The sequence below is a fragment of the Heliconius melpomene genome, chromosome 16 (assembly GCF_056956725.1).
Source record: "Heliconius melpomene rosina isolate 202511_hmr_F chromosome 16, ASM5695672v1, whole genome shotgun sequence".
NCBI classification, from domain to species: domain Eukaryota; kingdom Metazoa; phylum Arthropoda; class Insecta; order Lepidoptera; family Nymphalidae; genus Heliconius; species Heliconius melpomene.
Window position 1 is genome coordinate 10,810,288 of NC_140404.1, and position 19,015 is coordinate 10,829,302.

At 33.8% G+C, this 19,015-nt stretch overlaps 2 protein-coding genes across 2 annotated transcripts in view; one reads left to right on the plus strand and one right to left on the minus strand.

Annotated features, from left to right (window-relative positions):
* Positions 1–19,015, plus strand: part of LOC146531055 (xanthine dehydrogenase-like) — an 87,815-nt gene that overhangs the window by 52,674 nt on the left and 16,126 nt on the right. The window lies entirely within an intron of this gene.
* Positions 1,678–11,265, minus strand: LOC146531058 (uncharacterized). Its single transcript, XM_085199714.1, has 17 exons — positions 11,141–11,265; positions 10,459–10,616; positions 9,217–9,377; positions 8,606–8,982; positions 8,277–8,497; positions 7,977–8,079; positions 7,398–7,525; positions 6,668–6,955; positions 5,998–6,159; positions 5,791–5,919; positions 5,190–5,683; positions 4,883–5,066; positions 3,955–4,150; positions 3,012–3,778; positions 2,617–2,809; positions 2,311–2,424; positions 1,678–2,037 (listed from the first exon to the last, which is right to left on the minus strand). Exons 1-17 carry the CDS (start codon positions 11,181–11,183, stop codon positions 1,967–1,969), a joined length of 3,789 nt encoding a protein of 1,262 aa, XP_085055840.1. The 5' UTR covers positions 11,184–11,265; the 3' UTR covers positions 1,678–1,966.

Sequence of the window (19,015 nt, forward strand, 5' to 3'; positions counted from 1 at the left end):
AAAATATCCCTCACAATAAAAAATATATTGAAATTACTATTTTTAGACAGAAATATGATCACTACACGTTATTCTTAAAAGATACGAATATGCCATCGCGGACTTTTTTGTAGATCTTATTAAGAGGAACAATACTCCAGTACATTTTTTTCATGTAGTATTTACCATTAAAGCAGCGCATGCGCCAAAGTGTGTCAGCGGGTAGGACTTTATACACATTTGTCGTATTTATGTTAATTTACATAAGAATTTACAAATAATAAACTATATATAAACCTTCCCTGAGAAATACTCGACCTAATGGTGAAAACCGCATTTAAATCCGTTGGGTGCTTTAGAAGAAGAAGAGTTAGAAAGTTCAGACAGACACAAAAAGCGACTTTGTTTTATAAGATACTAGCGACCCTATTGCGGCTTCGCCCGCTTTTACTACTGGATTATTCATATAACGTATGTTTGCAAAGCACTTAAGATAATGTGAAAATTAACTAAACCCTAATGCAACCCGCATTTTCGTAGTTTCAATAAGGATTTTCCAATTGTTTTACACAGCAAGGATTTTTTAGTAGGTACCGTAATTTTAAATCTGTGCTACTAATCTTTTCAAGTACTTATTAAAATATATTTAAATTACTATTTTTAGATAGTTAAATGACATTAAATAATACATTCAACTCGAATTATCCATTACGTGCAAACGCATCTAAATCTTCGTTGCTATAAAGGCATGCGTGTTTTTTTTTTTCGAGCTTGTGGTTAATGCTGAAGAGGGTATTCTGTCCCTGATGAAAAGCAAGCACTACGTGGCTGCCTGTGACGAAAATTAAATAGAATGCATCGGCCGGGAATTGAACCCGGGCTGCCCGCGTGGCAGGCGAGCATTCTAGGCAGGCGGGCGCGGCGGACTCGCTTGTATAAGCATAACGTCGCGAGGCGCGTTTCGCAGCAAGGATTTTTTGATATTGCACCAACTTCTAAAGTACTTATTAAAATGAAAAACAGAAAAGACAGTTTTGATCTACATTAAATGGCCAACGAAACTAATATACTTATTTATATGCTGAGAGTAAGGAATAAGTGAAACTTGACTCGATACAGTTGATGTGTGAACGGCGTGATGTGTCAATAATTAAATGCGGTTTTCTCTAAAACTATTCGCAATTTCGAAATAGTTTAAAAAGCAAATTTTATCTTCGTTTAACGTAGAAATTTAATAAAGTATTTTAAAGGATAAGGATTAATACCATTATGGAAAAATATCCCTCACAATAAAAAATATATTGAAATTACTATTTTTAGACAGAAATATCATCACTACACGTTATTTTTAAAAGATACGAATATGCCATCGCGGACTTTTTTGTAGATCTTATTAAGAGGAACAATACTCCAGTACATTATTTTCATGTAGTATTTACCATTAAAGCAGCGCATGCGCCAAAGTGTCTCAGCGGGTAGGACTTTATACACATTTATCGTATTTATGTTAGTTTACATAAGAATATACAAATAATAAACTATATATAAACCTTCCCTGAGAAATACTCGACCTAATGGTGAAGACCGCATCCAAATCCGTTGGGTGGTTTAGAAGAAGAAGAGTTAGAAAGTTCAGACAGACACAAAAAGCGACTTTGTTTTATAAGATATAGGATAGGAATAGGATAGGATAGGATATGTAAGGGGCAGGGAGCAGAAGGAACAGAAAAGGCAGAAGGGATCTAGTGTTAAGACTTTCCCGTATATACTTTGCGCTCAATTTTTAAGACATGCCAGTTGAGCGGCGGAATTCAACGCCGCGTATTGTTTTGTTACCAGAGCGGGGAAACGAAAATTAAATACTAATGCCTTCCATCAGGCACCAAACTCAAAACGTCGCATTTACAGCCAAATGATGTGCTTCTGGATTACAAATGCTCAAAAGTATACATACGAAAGATATAACTCAGATACTGAAAATATTATCTTAATAGAATTTGAAGTCTTCGCACCTGGTTGCGCAAGATAAGCAGACTTTATCTACGCTATACGGTCCATCTGGGAATAAATACGTTTACAATTATTAAAATATCGATGTTTTGTGTTTCATTCTTTGTCCTCCATATAATATCGTAAATAGAGGCAGATATAACAAATATATAAAGATTCCGATTTTGCCACTCGACTTTTATATTCTAAATATGAAGCATGTCAACCCAACGATTTTTAAAACTTTAAGTTAAGTATCAATGGTTTATAAAAAATATCGACATATTCCTATAATAGGTTAATGTAGTATCATTTAGAAAATTAAAAATTTTATATCATCACCTATTTGAAACCACTGAGTAGGTGAAATCCCCGAGTCTATTCGAGCTGCAGTTATAGCATGTCGTAATGCAAAAGATACCGCTATGCCCATACACGTTGCTGGTTCACCTGTCACTGTGAAAATATTAAGAAAAATCAAAAGCGCAGTTTTCGATGTTAGACAAAGAAAATAAATTAAGATTTGTTTTGTATCTTCTACCCTATTTTGCTTAACGAAACCGAAGACGACGAGACGAAGCCTAAAAGCCATCAATGTTCGATTTAAGTTTAAATGTACAAACATGAAAAACTCTATAAAACACATACCTTTGGCTCCAAATATAACTTTATCACTATAAGAGCCTTTTCTGAAGTACACCCTGAAATCTTGTGGAATATCCCGGGCTTGTGGTACCCAATACTCCCAGGTGCGGTTGGTAAGAAGTTCTCCAGTAGTTGGTGCATACACTAATCGTTCTGACGTCCAGTAACCTACACCCATTATAAATGCGCCTTCCACCTAGGGGAGTAAAGTACACATAGGTATACATTTTAATATTGAGTGGCGTGGCAACATTATGCTTATTCTGACCAAAATGAGTTAAAAATCATCTTGAAATATCGTCACAGTCACCGTAAATTAATGTAACGTAAAAAAATTACACCTACGCCTCAATCGCGTAAGAAACTAATGCCTTAATGTAAAGTCATATAAATCTTACTTGGCCAACATCAATTCCTGGACTAACGCTTCGTCCAGCGTCTTCGATCAAATCAACTCTCATAATTTCTGACTCTCCTGTTAAAACATCAATCTCTACTTCTGCAAGCGTCACACCGTAAACATTAAATATCTGATCATCAACTGTATTTAAGAAACCGTGCACTTGTAAATCGATCTCCAAATAAAACGCCCGATTAATTAATTCTTCCCACGTTGGATTAACTAGTCCGACTCTTGCAGGTTCTAATCGATGTAATAGCTCTTCACAACACTTTCGGACGCCATTTGTTATATTTTGACTAGTTGTGCTTCCTCCAGTTGCAAAATTATTTGGTGACAAAAAGGTGTTGTGTGTTACTATTTGAATTTTGTCTATTGGTATACCTAATAAGTAGGCACATACTTGAACAGCTTTTGTGTTAACTCCTTGTCCTATTTCAATACCACCATGACTTATTGACACAGAACCATCGTTGCTGTAAACTGATAAGTTAACATAATTATATTGTCGATGACTCGGTCTCCATCGTAAAAAAGAAAATCTTAAGCCACGCTTCTTCCATCGGTTCTCGAAATTAAATTGATCAACTTCAATTTTGCGATCTTCATATTCCGATTTCATTTTAAGTGTGCTCAGCATGTCAAGAATATCCTTATATTTTTCTGTATCTAAATTTACTAATCGTACATTTAGTGGATCTACATTTATTTCGTGAGCTATTCTCTCTATCATCATTTCAGCCATTGAAATGTGCTCTAATGTTCCTAAAAGTTAAAATATATAGTTTTTATTTTAAATCTTTATCATGGTAGTAAAAAAATGTCATGTAAAGCTGTGAATGAACATGGCATAAATAAAAATGGAATGGAATGGAAAATAATCTAATAAAAATTTGGATTTTTAAAAAAGATAAGGAGTTGCTTTTGAAATTTTATCATACCAGGAGATCGACACCAACTATTCGATGGAGTATCCGTAATAGCGTTATACGCTTTGTGATACCAAGTATCATTTTTATATACATTAGAATAAGAATCGAGACCTAATTCAATTAACGGCTCATTAACAACATAACCGTTGTCACTATAAAAATCCTGGTTTAAATATTGAACAATTCCTTCTTTGTTTACTCCAATCTGTGAGAAAAAATGAATAATATAAACAAATTTTCCATACATATCATATTTATAACAACTATTGAAGATTAAAAACCTAAAATATTTAAATATTTCTGTAAAAACAAAATCCAACTCAAAAACAAAATATTTAAAGAAATTGCAAAAAATTGCAGTGTCGTAATTGCACCGTTCATGTAATTCATTATAATATCTGTCAATATTCGTATCAGGATATTACGGATATAATATATGATGGAGAAGATACTTTCAGAAAGATTGAATTTTGTTTCCACCAAGAAGAACTTACAGAGGATTACTTTATTTATTTGAGAGATTATTTATTTCGTTCAAATACCAAGATAGAAGCATAAATGCTGCCAGTATAAGACACCACGGCCATCTTGCCATCATCGGTTACTGCCCTCCAAGGTATATATCATTTTAGCTGGACTTGATACATTGACCGATGAAATTAATCAAATAATAGTTGCAGAACTTCCTAATAGAGACGCAGATCCGGTATTGCTTGAAAAATATAAATTTATACCAGAGTATAATCTATTGGATAAAAAAACTAAAACTTAAAATATAAAAGGATAGATAAAAATAACTATAATAAAATAAAAAATCTTATCATCTAGAAAATACTTACACTGTACACTTATCTCAAAATATATTACTAATACGTATGTGCAAAGCAGGGGCACGCTGCTAATGTAAAAATAATTATATTTAAATCCTTCAATTTACCTCAAAATTGGTGGAACACGGAAGTCTTTTGCCAACGGCTCTCATTATACTCGTGAGTGGTAGTATAAAGCGACAGGGTCTATTTAGTTTATATGATACTAAGCCGGATGCCACGGCTATCTGAGATGACCGAGATATTTTCAGACCATATGAACCTCCCACACGACGCACAGAAACTTCAATTCTAGAAATAATTATTCCTTTCTCAATATTTTTAAGATAAGGCAAGTATTATTTCTTACTTAAAAATTTGTTTAATGTGTTAGCAAATAAGTTAATATTTTCATGATTTATTCTACAACTTTACCTATTTTGGTCGAGGTTCAAGACTTTCGATAAGGACATTTGTATTAAATTGGTCCATTGTGTAGTTGCGTATACTTCCATCCCTTCTTCGGTGGGAACAGCTATAGCAGCTATGTTTTCCATACAAAAATAATATTGCCCGTATATTGTGTTTTCACCTTTTATTACTTTGTCAATATCAGTGCCTATTCTTGTAGGCTCAATCGATCTGTACAAATTTGTCTTAGTAGGATCATTTTTTGCAATTTTAACGTCAAATACAGGTAGTTTTTCATTACTGTACGTGACCTTAACTAAGTTAGTAGCAAATTGTGCTTTATCATAAGAATCAGCTACAATTATACCTAACGGTTGATTATAAAATTTAACTTCTCCATTGCAAAGTAGCTCTTCGTTAGTAAAGAATATATTAAAATCACTAGTGGAGGGTATTGTAAAACTGTTCAATCCTGGAATATCGGCAGATGAATAAAATGCTATGACGCCATGTTCTTCCTGCAAATTATTGAAATGAATGAATGAAAATATTCTTCTTGCAAAGAATTGAATTGAAACTATAATTGATAAGATTTATTTGAAAAGTATCAAAAATATGCATTTACCAACGCCTTGCTAGGATCTATGCTTTCAATTGTACCAAGAGGAACAGTTGTGAGAACAAATGCGGCGAATACTTCATGAGGAAGCGAGGGTAAGTCTTCAGTGTATTTGGCTTCACCTGCACACTGAATCTACAAACAAACGAATAAAGAAATTAAATCTGTTTTAAAGCTGTCTCTTTATTATAACTTTATTAATATGTCACTTACCAAACCATCAACCTTAGGTATTGGTTGATTCAAAGGCCAAATGGAAGGGTCAGTAGTGAATACCTGGATACCATCAGAAAGTGGCCGTGCCTCATGCAACTTTACCGGGCCGGAACAGTAATGAGGGTGTAATTTGTCAGGTGGATATAAAGTAATTAAGCCCTACAACATTTTAAGTAATAGAATAAAAAAAAAATACATGTAAAAAAAACGAAAGTATATTTTGCTTTATGTTAAATAAATTTATTTTTACTCTTTAGTTTATTGTTTTTAAGTCCGTTTTGTTTTTTGCTAAAAAAATATTTTATATAAATTGTTATTTTTTATTGAGGATAAATTACTTGAGATAATACAGGAGAACTGCTTCTAAATATGAACGGTTGTGGGTTCTAAATTCAATTTCCATTCGGGGGAATTAATTATTTTTAATTTTTCGCTCTCGTCAAAAAGCGCGGCGTTGAGTAGCGTTGACACTTAATACCCAATATCCTGATAATTGAGTGTTAAGTGTAAAATTTATATTTATATTTCTGCGCTGTAGTGTCGAGGCAAAGCCCGGCCTTACGAGGAATCGGAATACGAGGTTCCTTCTGCCTTTCATTTATTTTCCATTTGCCTACCCTAAAGTATCTTAGCCCTTAAATAATCAAAAACTCAAAAATAAAATAACCTTATAAAATAAGTTCAGAGCCAATTGCCGTCTATACTGGACAGGATACTCCGGTAAATTCTCAACAACTACTGCTTCTTCGTTTAAAACTCTCAAAGCATTTTGCAAAGTTTCATTGTCAAATAAAGTTTTGCCTATTAAATATTGTTCTGTTTTGAAAGCTCTATTAAATATTGCTGAAAGGCCACCATATACTATTCTGCAATTGAGAACTGTATTGTTTTGGTTTAATTTGTAATTAAAGCCGGCATGGACTATTGCGTGTGCGTTTTGCGATCGAGGAGTTATCTGAAAAATAAAAAACTAAGAATTAGCGGCTTGTCTTCAAATGTATTTTTTAATAAACTTTTAAAAATGAGGCCCGTCGTGGCATAATCTACTGGTTGTAGTTTCGATCCCCACTCAAGGAAATTAGATAGTTATTCAAAAATTTATATTTTTTATTTCTTCGTTCTAATGTGGAGGCAAAGTGCGGCGTTGAATTCCGCCACTGAATACGGAATGAATTCAGGATTCGGGGGAAAATGGGTAACTAAGTGTCTTAATACGAGGTTCCTTCTGCCTACCCTGCTGCTATAGCTGATTTATATACTTAAATATGTAGTACACAAAATAATCAAATCATTTTTTTTTATGGTAATCAAATTTAATGATGATCAATTATACATATTGAAAAAGAACACTTGTTTAACTACGTACCATTTTTAAAGGGGTCAGTATGTAAACCTACCTTAAAAGTGACTACTTTATGGTCCACATTCAAAGGCGGCAAAATTATACTAAATATAATCTTCCCTCTCATGTCCTCTATGAGAAAATCATGCATCGTCAGTATTTTGCTTGATTTATAAGAGTACACTATAAAAAAGATAATTATTAAATTGAAGTAAATATTCCATTAGTATATTTAAAAAAATCTTTAGTATGTTTTCAGCAATGTAATTTTTTTATTCTTCATTACATAAAACCATATTGGAGAATTCAAAATATTTCTTCAACTTACAATTATTATTGATCCAATAATATAGTATATATTATATGGGAACCAAGTCCGTTCTGGTTTGAAAATCTATTCCCCATTTACTGCCAAATTCTAAACTTTTAGTATACATACTTATACTAAAATATTTCCTTTTTTTCAGCTTTATCCCGTATATTAAGGTAGACGGAGATAATCTAATATCACAGAGTAGAAGTTTCCCACCATTCACCAGAGATTTTAAGAAATAAGGATAAATAATAATTATAGAGTTATTAATGTTACATATTCTACAAATATTATAAATTAATTAATTTCTACGTAACTTACATATAACTAACTGTGCTCCAGCAGTTTCCAATAGAAGGAATATATCAGACTGAAAATCAGGATTTTCATGCTTTAACATTAAGTTCCCCGCTAAAGTTGCTACCTGAAAGTATTAATTAATGTATTATTTTTTTAATTGGATTGGATAATCAATACAAGGGAAAACATAGAAAAGTATTTTTACTGGTTTATGCTACATCTCGCCAATCATAGCAGATAGAGAAAATGTAATGTCAAAACACTCCGTTCTCAGTTTTTGTTTCAATTCAGTAAGTGAAGTGGAAAAAAATATATACTTACATTTCTGACCGGAATATGCGCCACCAAATTTAAATGTTCAACAAAAGCGTTTAGATAGTTAAAGTAATCAAGGTTTGCGAGCGTTGAAAATATATTTATAGTGTCCGTGAGTGTCGTTCCAGCACCAAGAACCAGATTTTGATCGATATAGTAACCTCTTAGTTCTGTTAGCCCCGAAATATCTATTAAAATTTTCGGATATTCTAATATTGGGATAACACCTGAAATTTATCATAACTTTCATAAACGATAATTTTGAAGCTGATTAATTTGATTTAACAAAATTACTTTTCAAATGAATGTCTGATGTATCATATAAAAAACATTACCTTTGCCTGTATTTCCATTAATCAGCCTATAAGATTCTGTGCCCATTTCTTGCCAAATATCAAATATATCAGATATCGTTTCTACTCTGTACCAATTTCTATGATCCTTCAAAAGGATGTATTTCATTTTGCTATTTAGTTCGGTTTTATTTACAACATACCAATCGGATTCCTCACATTTTTCTTTTAAACATGTTTTACCAGTTTTATCGCATAATTTTAAGTCTTCTATATCTGGAATCTCCAAAGAACTTGGTGCATCAGAAGCAAACTTTTTAAATGCTTGCAAAATTGGTCTGTATCCGGTACATCGACATACATTACTCCCAAATGACTGTTCTATTTCCAGCATTGTCATTGTTTTTGTTTTTAGTAAACTGAAACGCAATTAATTAAGTTAAATTACTTAGGTTTAATTTTTCTGTACAATACTCTTACTAGAGTAAATGAGACTTTTTAATTATTACAAGATTTTTTTGTACCTACTACTACTGTGGTAGAATTATGACAGAAAATAATTATGAATTATTTGCTTCCATTGAGTTGATTATTATGTTCTTTACTAAATAGATACATAAAAATTTTAAAAATGAAAATAGTGAGAAAACTACCTATACAAAGCCATGACCCATCCCGGACTACAATATCCGCATTGTGAACCATTGTTTGCAGCAAGAGTTGTCTGTATAGGATGGTAGCCTTCCAACCGGTTGCCGATTTTTTCTATGGTCGTTATATCCCAATCTTGACATGATGTTATAGGGATCATACACTGTGATGATAATTTATTATTTTAGGTAAAATTTTACAATAATTTTCAACTTGCGCCCCTATGACAAAAGCGCTCTAGCACGTTACAAGCAACAACTATAGCTTTATTTTACATTTTCTTTAGCTTCACGATTTATGTATTACTAGTGGACCCGAACGCGGCTACGCCCGCTTGAACTATACCAATATTTATTAAATATATTTATAAACTTATTATCAATTTTCAATAGAGAGATGCGTTTGATGAGATGAGATGATAGCTCATTTTGGGTGACGTTTTCTAACAACAAACTTTGCAAATCATTGCTTAGCAACTGTTGCATAGCGACGGTTGTTATTAACATGCCAGAATAAATTGCATGTCAAATTAATAAGTATTTTAATATATTGGTATATATCGAAAATATTACAAATGTGAGAAAAAAAGTATCCTATGTTCATCCCGAGACCCTCAAATATCTCTATATGAGTATTTTATCACAATTATATTAGCGAATTGGCCGTGATTGCGTAAAAGACAGACAGACAGACAGACAGACAGACAGACAGACAGACAGACAGACAGACAGAGTTACTTTCGAATTTTTAATATATACCTATATTATAAATTCGATGGATGGATAGCAGTGTAGACAGAAAGTGGCTATTAGTAAACAGTTCGTAAAATAATTCAGTTCCTATCAGGCTACCATTAAAATTTTACTAATTTAACATTCATTACTACAAAAAATATTTATTAAAATACATTTTTTTATATAACACATGTTAAGTAAAAACTTGAAAAATATTGCACAATAGCAACTGGAATAATAGTAATTGATATTATTCAACGATTTCGAGATAAATGGTCTTGAAAGACGGACAACAAAGTGATCCTATAAGAATTCCCTATTTACTTTTTGAGGCAAAGGTCCCTAGAAACTCAAGTTTCTGCTTTGATAAAAAACAAAGATTTAATACACTTACCAGTACCGTGACCGGAAGTACAATGATTTTCAATTAACGACTACCCAAATCGAAAACGTTTTCACTGCACCGGTAGATAAAGAAAACAAATCTTTTGAAATTCAACTTAAACCTACCGCATTGACACCTATTGGATTATCCTGGGCATTCCTCTTCACTGTGACGATGCAAGCACCACAACCTGCCTCCAAGCACATGTACTTGGTGCCACGAAGCTCTAGGTTACTTCGGATAAACTCCAACAAAGTAGTTGTGGAAGCCGCATCATTGCCAACTGTTAAAAATAAATTTTATAATATTTTTTAAGCTAGCTAAAAGTCATTGGATCAAAAATATGATGTATTTTTGTGATGTAAATTCTAATAATGTATTCGTCTAATGTTTACATGTGCTATTTATTTAACATTTGTTTATGTTAGTTGTATTGTTGTTGTTTTTATATTTAATTAGGCATGAGGTAGCTGAAAGTATGCAAAATATATTTTTTTAAAATATATAGTTCGGACGAAAATTGATACCCTGGACTACCAATTATTTTTGTAGTTCTGGTATATTTTTATATTAGTATTGTAATAAAACAACACACCAGAACTACAATGATAGCTAATAGTTTTACTAGACAAATTTTGACATTAAATTATTATTTTCTATTATTTTATGTTATTATATTTTAAAATATATATAATTTTTCGTTTCAATTGTATAAAGATGAACTTGAATTGCATAAATGTGTAAATAGAATTTTAGAATGTAATATTATAATAATAAAATTAAAACAGTTTCAAATTATTTACTTACCTGAATATTCAATATTGTTTATTTTAAAATTAATTTTATCCATATCATTAAGCGAGGGAAATTAATCAAAAACTAAACCGAAGTGAAAGAAGCACATTAACGATATACGGTATAATGTAACAAGTGATTTATGCCGAATTACTTTAAACGAGTCATTCTACTGTAAAGTTGTATAAGCCAAATAATTAAACTTTATGATTTATTAGTAACTTTAATTTTTTTTTCTTTTTTAGAAACCGCCAAAACGAATGTGTGGAAATAAAGAGTGATTTTCGTTAGTTCCTTAGGGGTTCTTCGACAGGCAGCGGTAATGTGGACTTTTGAAGGTATTTCAATGTTTTACCACTTACATCCAAGATTTGCTCCAGTTGGTCATAGAGTTTGCTGTTATCTCTTTGTAGCTCATCAATTGACAGGCCTTCTTGAGTTTCTTGTGTTCCATTGAGAAGGGCGAGGAGTTCTAAGCTTCTCTCGACTGTTTTGGAAGGGCTAAGGAGTTTCTCGCTCCCGTTTGTATTTGTCCTAGGTTAGTTTCTTTATTTTTTAATAGAATCAAGCTTAAAAATGTATTAAAAGTAATAGACTTTATATTATGAATAACAGCAATTAAAGTTTTTACTATTCTACTGCAAATTATTACTTCTATTCATGAATTGAAATCAATTATAGCATCACGTGAACATTACTTAAATTTGGAGCAATCGTTAATCACCTTTACAGGTAAATGAAATCGCACTGCGCGACCACGTCATCTACATGAGTATATCTATTTTATTAAAAAATATAAACTTCTATTTTCTCCAAAGATTGATTGTTTAATATTCTATTATAAAATTACTTCTTCTGCCGTAAAACACAGGATACCAAAAAATATAATAGTTACATGAATATTTAAAATAATAATAATAATAAAGCCATTTATTTCAAATCTCTCTTACAGTGTTTGCTATGTTTGTTAGTATATATATATTTTTTAAATTAATGAAATTAAATTTAAGAAGGTTAGTATTATCGTTTACTTAATTAATACTAATATTATTGTAGATTTGAACCCCTTTTTGGGTAAAGACCTCCTCCATCCTGCTCCATAGTTCTCTGTCCCTGCCTGAATTTATCCAGTCGTTTCCTACGACGTCTGCTATGTCATCAGCCCACCGTAGTAATGGTCGGCCAACATTCCTTTTTCCCACTGGTCCTTTCCATCGAGTGGTTTCAATGGTCCATCTTCTGTCTTGGTATCGTGAGATGTGTCCTGCCCATTTCCACTTAAGCGAGAGTGCGTGCCTGAGAGCATCTGTGAGCTTAGTTCTTTGACGGATATTTTCGTTCCTTATTTTATGAATTCTTCTAATTTTTAACATGCTCCTTTCCATTGCTGTTTGACTGCATTTGATTCGTTGTTTTATTTTGTTCGTACATGTCCATGTTTGATAACCATACAACAAGCAAGGTAATAGGCACGTATCAAATATTGTCCTTTTCATATGCAAGCTATAGTTCCCTTTTAAAATTTCTCTTAGTGCCCAGTATTTTTTCCAGGTTGTATTGATTTTTCTAGTTAATTCTTCTTCGTTGCTTGATGTTTTGAATGATATTTGCTTACCCAAGTAGATGTATTCGCTGACGTATTCTATATGTAATAGTAATGGATACAATCAGTCAAATTGAAAACTCTGAAGTTTTCGAACACATTAGAAAGCTGAAGGATGATAAGAGTCCTGGACCAGATGGAGTTTGCAATGAGGCCCTAAAAATAGGAGCACCTATTTTAACACGCCATTTCACTCAATTGTTCAATATGATACTAGAAAAAGAAGAAGTGCCAAAACAATGGTGTACATCAGACATAATTTTACTTTTCAAAAAAGGAAACTCCTTGGACATTGGGAACTATAGACCAATAAGTCTGCTGGCAAGCACATACAAACTATTCTCATCAATAATTCTTAGAAGGATATCCGACGATATTGATAGGCAGCAACCAAGGGAACAAGCAGGATTCAGAGCAGGTTTTAGCACGGTGGACCACATACAGACACTAGAACAGATCATAGAAAAATACAGAGAATATAATAGGTCTCTGTATGTGGTCTTTATTGACTATAGCAAAGCTTTTGACAGCATCAGCCACTGCTCAATTTGGAATGCACTACGACAATCAAATATTAACTCTAAATACATCAATATTTTGAAATATATTTATACAAATAGTACGAGCAGAGTTAAGTTAGAAACTAGAGGAGACGAAATAAACATAGAACGAGGAGTAAGACAGGGAGACCCTCTCTCCCCAAAGCTGTTTATAGTGGTGCTTGAGAATATTTTTCAAAAACTAGACTGGAAAAAGAAGGGAGTGCTCATAAATGGTCAATATCTAAACTATCTAAGGTTCGCTGATGATATTGCCGTAATCGCTGAAACTGCTAAAGACCTAGAAGAAATGATGAGATCGCTGGACGACGAAAGCTCAAAAATTGGCCTAGAAATGAATATCAATAAAACCAAGATATTAACCAATAATCGCGAACGCGCGATAGCGATATTTAAAATAATTAATATTTTTTCTCTAGTACTAATATTCGCTATACACCTACTTTTGTTATGAGTATTCCATTTTTTTATCATTTACGGCTGACTTATCACTAATCGCATGTAGGCGTGCAACATTTACTTATCACTAAGTATACTATTTTAGGTCTGCCGGCAAAGAGTCCATTCTTACAAAATTACTCCATTTCATCTTAATTAAGTAGTGAAACTAGGATATTACATAAGAATGCTGTGGATATGCGATCTCTTTGTAGGTTACGCGGGGTCAGTTTAGCTAATCAAATCTGCAATGAACAGATACATAGAATGCAGTTACTAGCGATTATGTCATGATGAGGATGATGAAAAACGTGCTCAGGTGGTTTGGGCATGTCGATGAATGAATGATGAAAGAATGAAGGAAAAGTGAGCAAAAAAATCAGCTTCACGCTGTATCCTGCACGCAGCAGGGAAGGTAGAGGGAACCTAAAGTCTCTACACTCGTTGAGATAGGAGAAGACCTAAGTTGGCCTTCGAAAACAGTGTTAATGATACTGGAGAAAGGTCGTGTAAAAATAATGAGGAGGAGAGTATACAGAACATACCAAACTGCTCGTGGCGGAGGAATATATTCTTTTCTGTAATTTGCTTAGTGATAAGCCTCCCTTGACTATCTTTCACTGTATATTGTTATTCATATTATTTAGCACTAAAACTGTCGCTATATTTAAAAAAAAAAGAATATTTTATCACTCTCTTAAATTTATCAACGCGGTCAGCACAACTTGATACGATATAAAGCTATTTTACATAATTTTATACTTAGTGCTTTTTTATTGGGGATGTATTCACTATCGATACAGTCTATTTCATACACATAATATTTTTTTTGCTAATTAATAAATTCTAACAAGTAGCAAAGTAGTTAAAAAGTGTCTTAATAAAATCAATGAATTGTTAATCCAATTCAACTCTAGGTTTCTTTTTATGTTTCTTATGTACATATTATATATATTGTAATATTCTAACAAGTTGCAACGTAAGTCGTTCTTATATTTCATGTTTATTTTCCGCTTTGTAAAAAAACATACTGTTGTAATGATACCTTGCGCGTCGTTTATATATAGACTAGCGGCCCGCTCGCGGTTTCACCCGCGTGAACTATGTTATTATTAATTTCTGTCTCCATGACTACGTCCTAGTGACGTCTATGCAAAATTTGAGACTCCTCACATTTGTAGTAACGAAGTTTCATACAAACTTTCGACCCCAAAAACAACCCCTCAGAAGTTGAATATTGCAAATTCCTGTCTTAGCGAGCACCTACGTCCTATAAGTAACTCCTATGCAAAATTTCAGATTCCTAGCACATGTAGTTTCTGAGATTTCGTGATGAGTGAGTGACCTTTTGATTTTATATATATAGATAAAGTAAAAGCAGCATCAAGTTTTAAGGGTTCCGTACCTAAAAGAGTAAAAACGGAAAAGTTATAGGATCATCATGTTGTTGTCAGTCTGTCAAGAAGATTTATCTCAGAATCGCTTAGAGGCGAAATCAAACTTTTTTTGTATTCACACATTTCGCATAACATGATAGGCAGAGGGAACCTATAAAATGGGATATATTATGGGGTCTACACACTTTACGTATTTCCGTTCCGTTTTCCATTTTCTTAATGAACAGTGGAATTGAAAATATTAAATATTTAATTTCCCCTAGTAAAAATTCAATCTATAAACGTCACGTTTGGAGTAGCACCGTTCGCCCGTTCGCTGCGCCCTGGTGCAATTTTCTTTCAAATTTTAACTAAAATTCGTAAATTTTTTTTAATGGCAATCGAATCTGTATTTAGATTTAGATTTAGAATTAGAATTAGATTTAGAATTTTTTAATTTCGTAGAAGCTCTGAAATAGTTGTATGCAATTAATAACGGAAATGGAATATATATGACTGAAAACCAGTGAGGTGTGCAACTTTACCTAAAATACATTTGTTTATTATTTCATTATTTTTTCCTTATCGTAATCAATGAAGGTACTGTATGCATACCGCAAGTGAAAGTTAGTATCATAATTATTTTACGAATTATAAATTGTCTATATATGTATAATACTAAGAAATAAATGGTTTTACTCACATATCTATGGAACTACTGGACGGATTGGAATGAAAATTTATCTGTAGATCTATGTTCACCTGATATAAAATCATAGTAGAACCATCAGCTAAATTATAATAAATAAAGTAATGACTTCTTTGTAATAATTTACATACTGAATATACTTTTATTAAATATGTGAATAAATTTTACATTTTTAAATATAAATTATTATAAAAAAGATACATTTAAAAATATAAAAAAACCACTCTTCCAAGGGCGGGACAGGGGTCCAAGCCATCGGTGGCTAGGGCTCCAGAAAGAGGAACCGCCGCATTTTTTTTTTTTTTTCGAACATGTGGATAATGCTGTTAGCCCTATTGGCTTTTACAGCGACTGGAACCGCCGCACAATACGTGCCGTCTCAAGTAACACTGCCTTCTGTATCCGGTTCTTGATCCAACGAAGAGTCCTCTTAAGGTGTTGGTCGAGGCTTTTCGCTATTAGACCGTTAACCGAAACCACTATCGGCACAATGATAGTCGCATTGACATCCCACATGGCGGTAATCTCATGGGCTAGGTCCAAATATTTAGATTGTTTTTCTTTTTCGGCCTTCACGAGATTGTCATCATGTGGGATAGTAACGTCAACAATCACTGCGCGGCGCGCCACTCGGTCTACTAATACTATATCAGGTCTATTGGCAACAATATGCCTGTCAGTAATAATAGACCGATCCCAGTAGAGCAAAGCACAGCTATTTTCAAGAACAGACATGGGATTGTACCTGTAGTAAGGCACCTCCAATTCTACAAGGCCATATTGAAGAGCAAGTTGCTGGTGTATTATCTTGGCTACTTGATTGTGTCTATGCAAATACTCACCATTAGCAAGATGAGAACAACCAGAGACAATATGTCTGAGGGACTCCCCAGGTCGATGACACGCCCGGCAGATGTCGATAGTGCCATCTTTCATAATATGTCTCTGGTAGTTCCGTGTCTTGATAACTTTGTCCATAATTGCACAGACAAAACCTTCAGTTTCTCCGAAAAGATCCCCGAACTGTAACCAAGATAATGATGAAGCAGTATTCACGTCCTGGCCCACTAGGGCTCTATGGAATCTACCATGCAGCTCCTTGCTCTTTCATACAGCCATGCGATCAGAAGTAGTAAGTACTACAGGCCGACGCCAGTTCTCTTTGCCCAAGGAAAGAGGAGTAAGGCCTTTGTCAACTGTTACCACATCCTTGTGCATATCCACGTCAATCTTGAGAAAATATTCTCTAAGACTGCATACCTCGTGGTTATGGAGGTTCTTGACATTCAAAAAGCCACGACCTCCACACTTACGCGGGATATACAGTCTCATTACAGACGAACGCGGATGGTGCATTCGGTATGTCGTCAACAATTTACTTATTTGGCGATCTACGGAGTCTAACTCAGTCTGCGTCCATCTTACAATGCCAAAAGTATAGGCTAAAAGCGGCATAACCCAACCGTTGAAAGCACGCACCTTGTTGCCACCAGATAAAAGGCTGCCAAGCACTTTTTTCAGGCGACTAAAGAAACGCTCCTTCACCAATTGCTTTATGCTCCGCTCATCAATACCCAATGCTTCAGACATTCCATGCAAATATTATCAATGCAAATATTATCATATCTTATCACACTCCCCCGCACTACATGCATGCTAGCACATTTATCGACGCCAAATTCCATTCTTATATCACTACTAAAAGTTTGAGTTACCTTTAGTAGCCGCATAAGATCAGAACGTTTTGACGCAAATAATTTCAGATCATCCATGTACAGCAAGTGAGATATGACCTTACCCCCCCGGTGAAGACGAAAGCCTAAACCTGAATCCTCTAACATAGTGCTAAGAGGATTCAGAGCTAGGCAAAACCATAAAGGACTCAGACTGTCACCCTGAAATATACCCCTCTTTATCCTTATCAGTTCAGATGTTGCAGGAATATCACACTCCCCTAGATGACGAAGGACAGTGACCCATTGTCCCATACAAGCCTCCAAAAATGATCTCAAAGTCATATCAATCTTATATAACTCCAAGACCTTCATGAGCCATGTATGTGGCACTGAATCATATGCCTTCTTATAGTCTATCCAAGCAGTAGTGAGATTTTTCCTATTCCGTCTTACCTGTTGGCTTATAGTTGTGTCAATGAGAAGAAGTTCCATTGTACCACGGCCACCAGCCTTACATCCATTCTGAGTCGGTGCCAAAATTTTGTTACGAACAATATGTCCTGTGATTTTTTTATTCAGAATAGATGTAAGGAGCTTATAGATGGTAGGTAAGCATGTTATTGGGCGATAGTTTTTAGGCTCCGTAGTACATCCGGATTTGTATGACAGGAATGTTACACCTGTTGTCGAAAATGTTGGTAACGATCCAGAGTCAAGGGCATCCTGGAATTGTGTTGCGAAAACGGAATGTGAACTGCGAAACCACTTCAGCCAGAAATTATGCAACCCTAGATGGGTTGCATAATTTCCGGGACATTTCCAATTACTAGCATAACGAATAGCACACCTCACGTCAATTTCGCTTATTTTTATTGATCTCATTGGTATAATATTTTCGCAATTTTTCGCAATATCATAAAACCATTCACCCTCAGTGTGTTCAACAGGAGCCGACCATATACTACGCCAAAAACCAGCACTAGCATCTGGATTCGGGATCTCGCAATTAACCACACTATCCCCAGAACGTTCCCATTTCCTGTATACACTCCGTTGGTTCTTTTGAAAGGCACTATTCTGATTGTATCGATCCCATCGTTCTCTATATCTTCTAATGCGTTTTGCCAATGCATAGAGTTTCTGTTTCAGAAAGTCAATACGGTTTGTGACGTTAGCCATATACTCACTGGGCTTTTAATTTACATTATTATTATTTAAACAATAATAATAATAATTTACATTATTATTATTATTGTTTAAATTTTAAAATCACTTCAATGACGAAATTCATGAAATTTGTGTTAATTTTTGAATGCACTACTAATTCGGGGTTGCAGGGTTCAAATTTGAGATAAGAATTGAAGAAAGAATCGCACTATTCGGCACTGATGATAGTGGATTCGAATTATATTCGGTGGATTGAATTATTTTCATTTTCTTGCTCTTGCGAAAAGTTAAAGCACGGTACAATTTTTTGTGGGTTTCAAGAAACCCTAGATCTAAATATTTGATATTAATTTTAGCT

What these genes read in the sequence shown, in the direction of transcription:
- LOC146531058 (XM_085199714.1), bottom strand. Translation starts at nt 11,183, where the DNA reads ATGGATAAAATTAATTTTAAAATAAACAATATTGAATATTCAG. An exon ending in ATAAAGTAGTCACTTTTAAG is followed by an intron (nt 6,956 to 7,397) that starts GTAGGTTTACAT and finishes TTTATTTTTCAG; the next exon opens with ATAACTCCTCGATCGCAAAA. An exon ending in TAGATCCTAGCAAGGCGTTG is followed by an intron (nt 5,684 to 5,790) that starts GTAAATGCATAT and finishes AATAATTTGCAG; the next exon opens with GAAGAACATGGCGTCATAGC.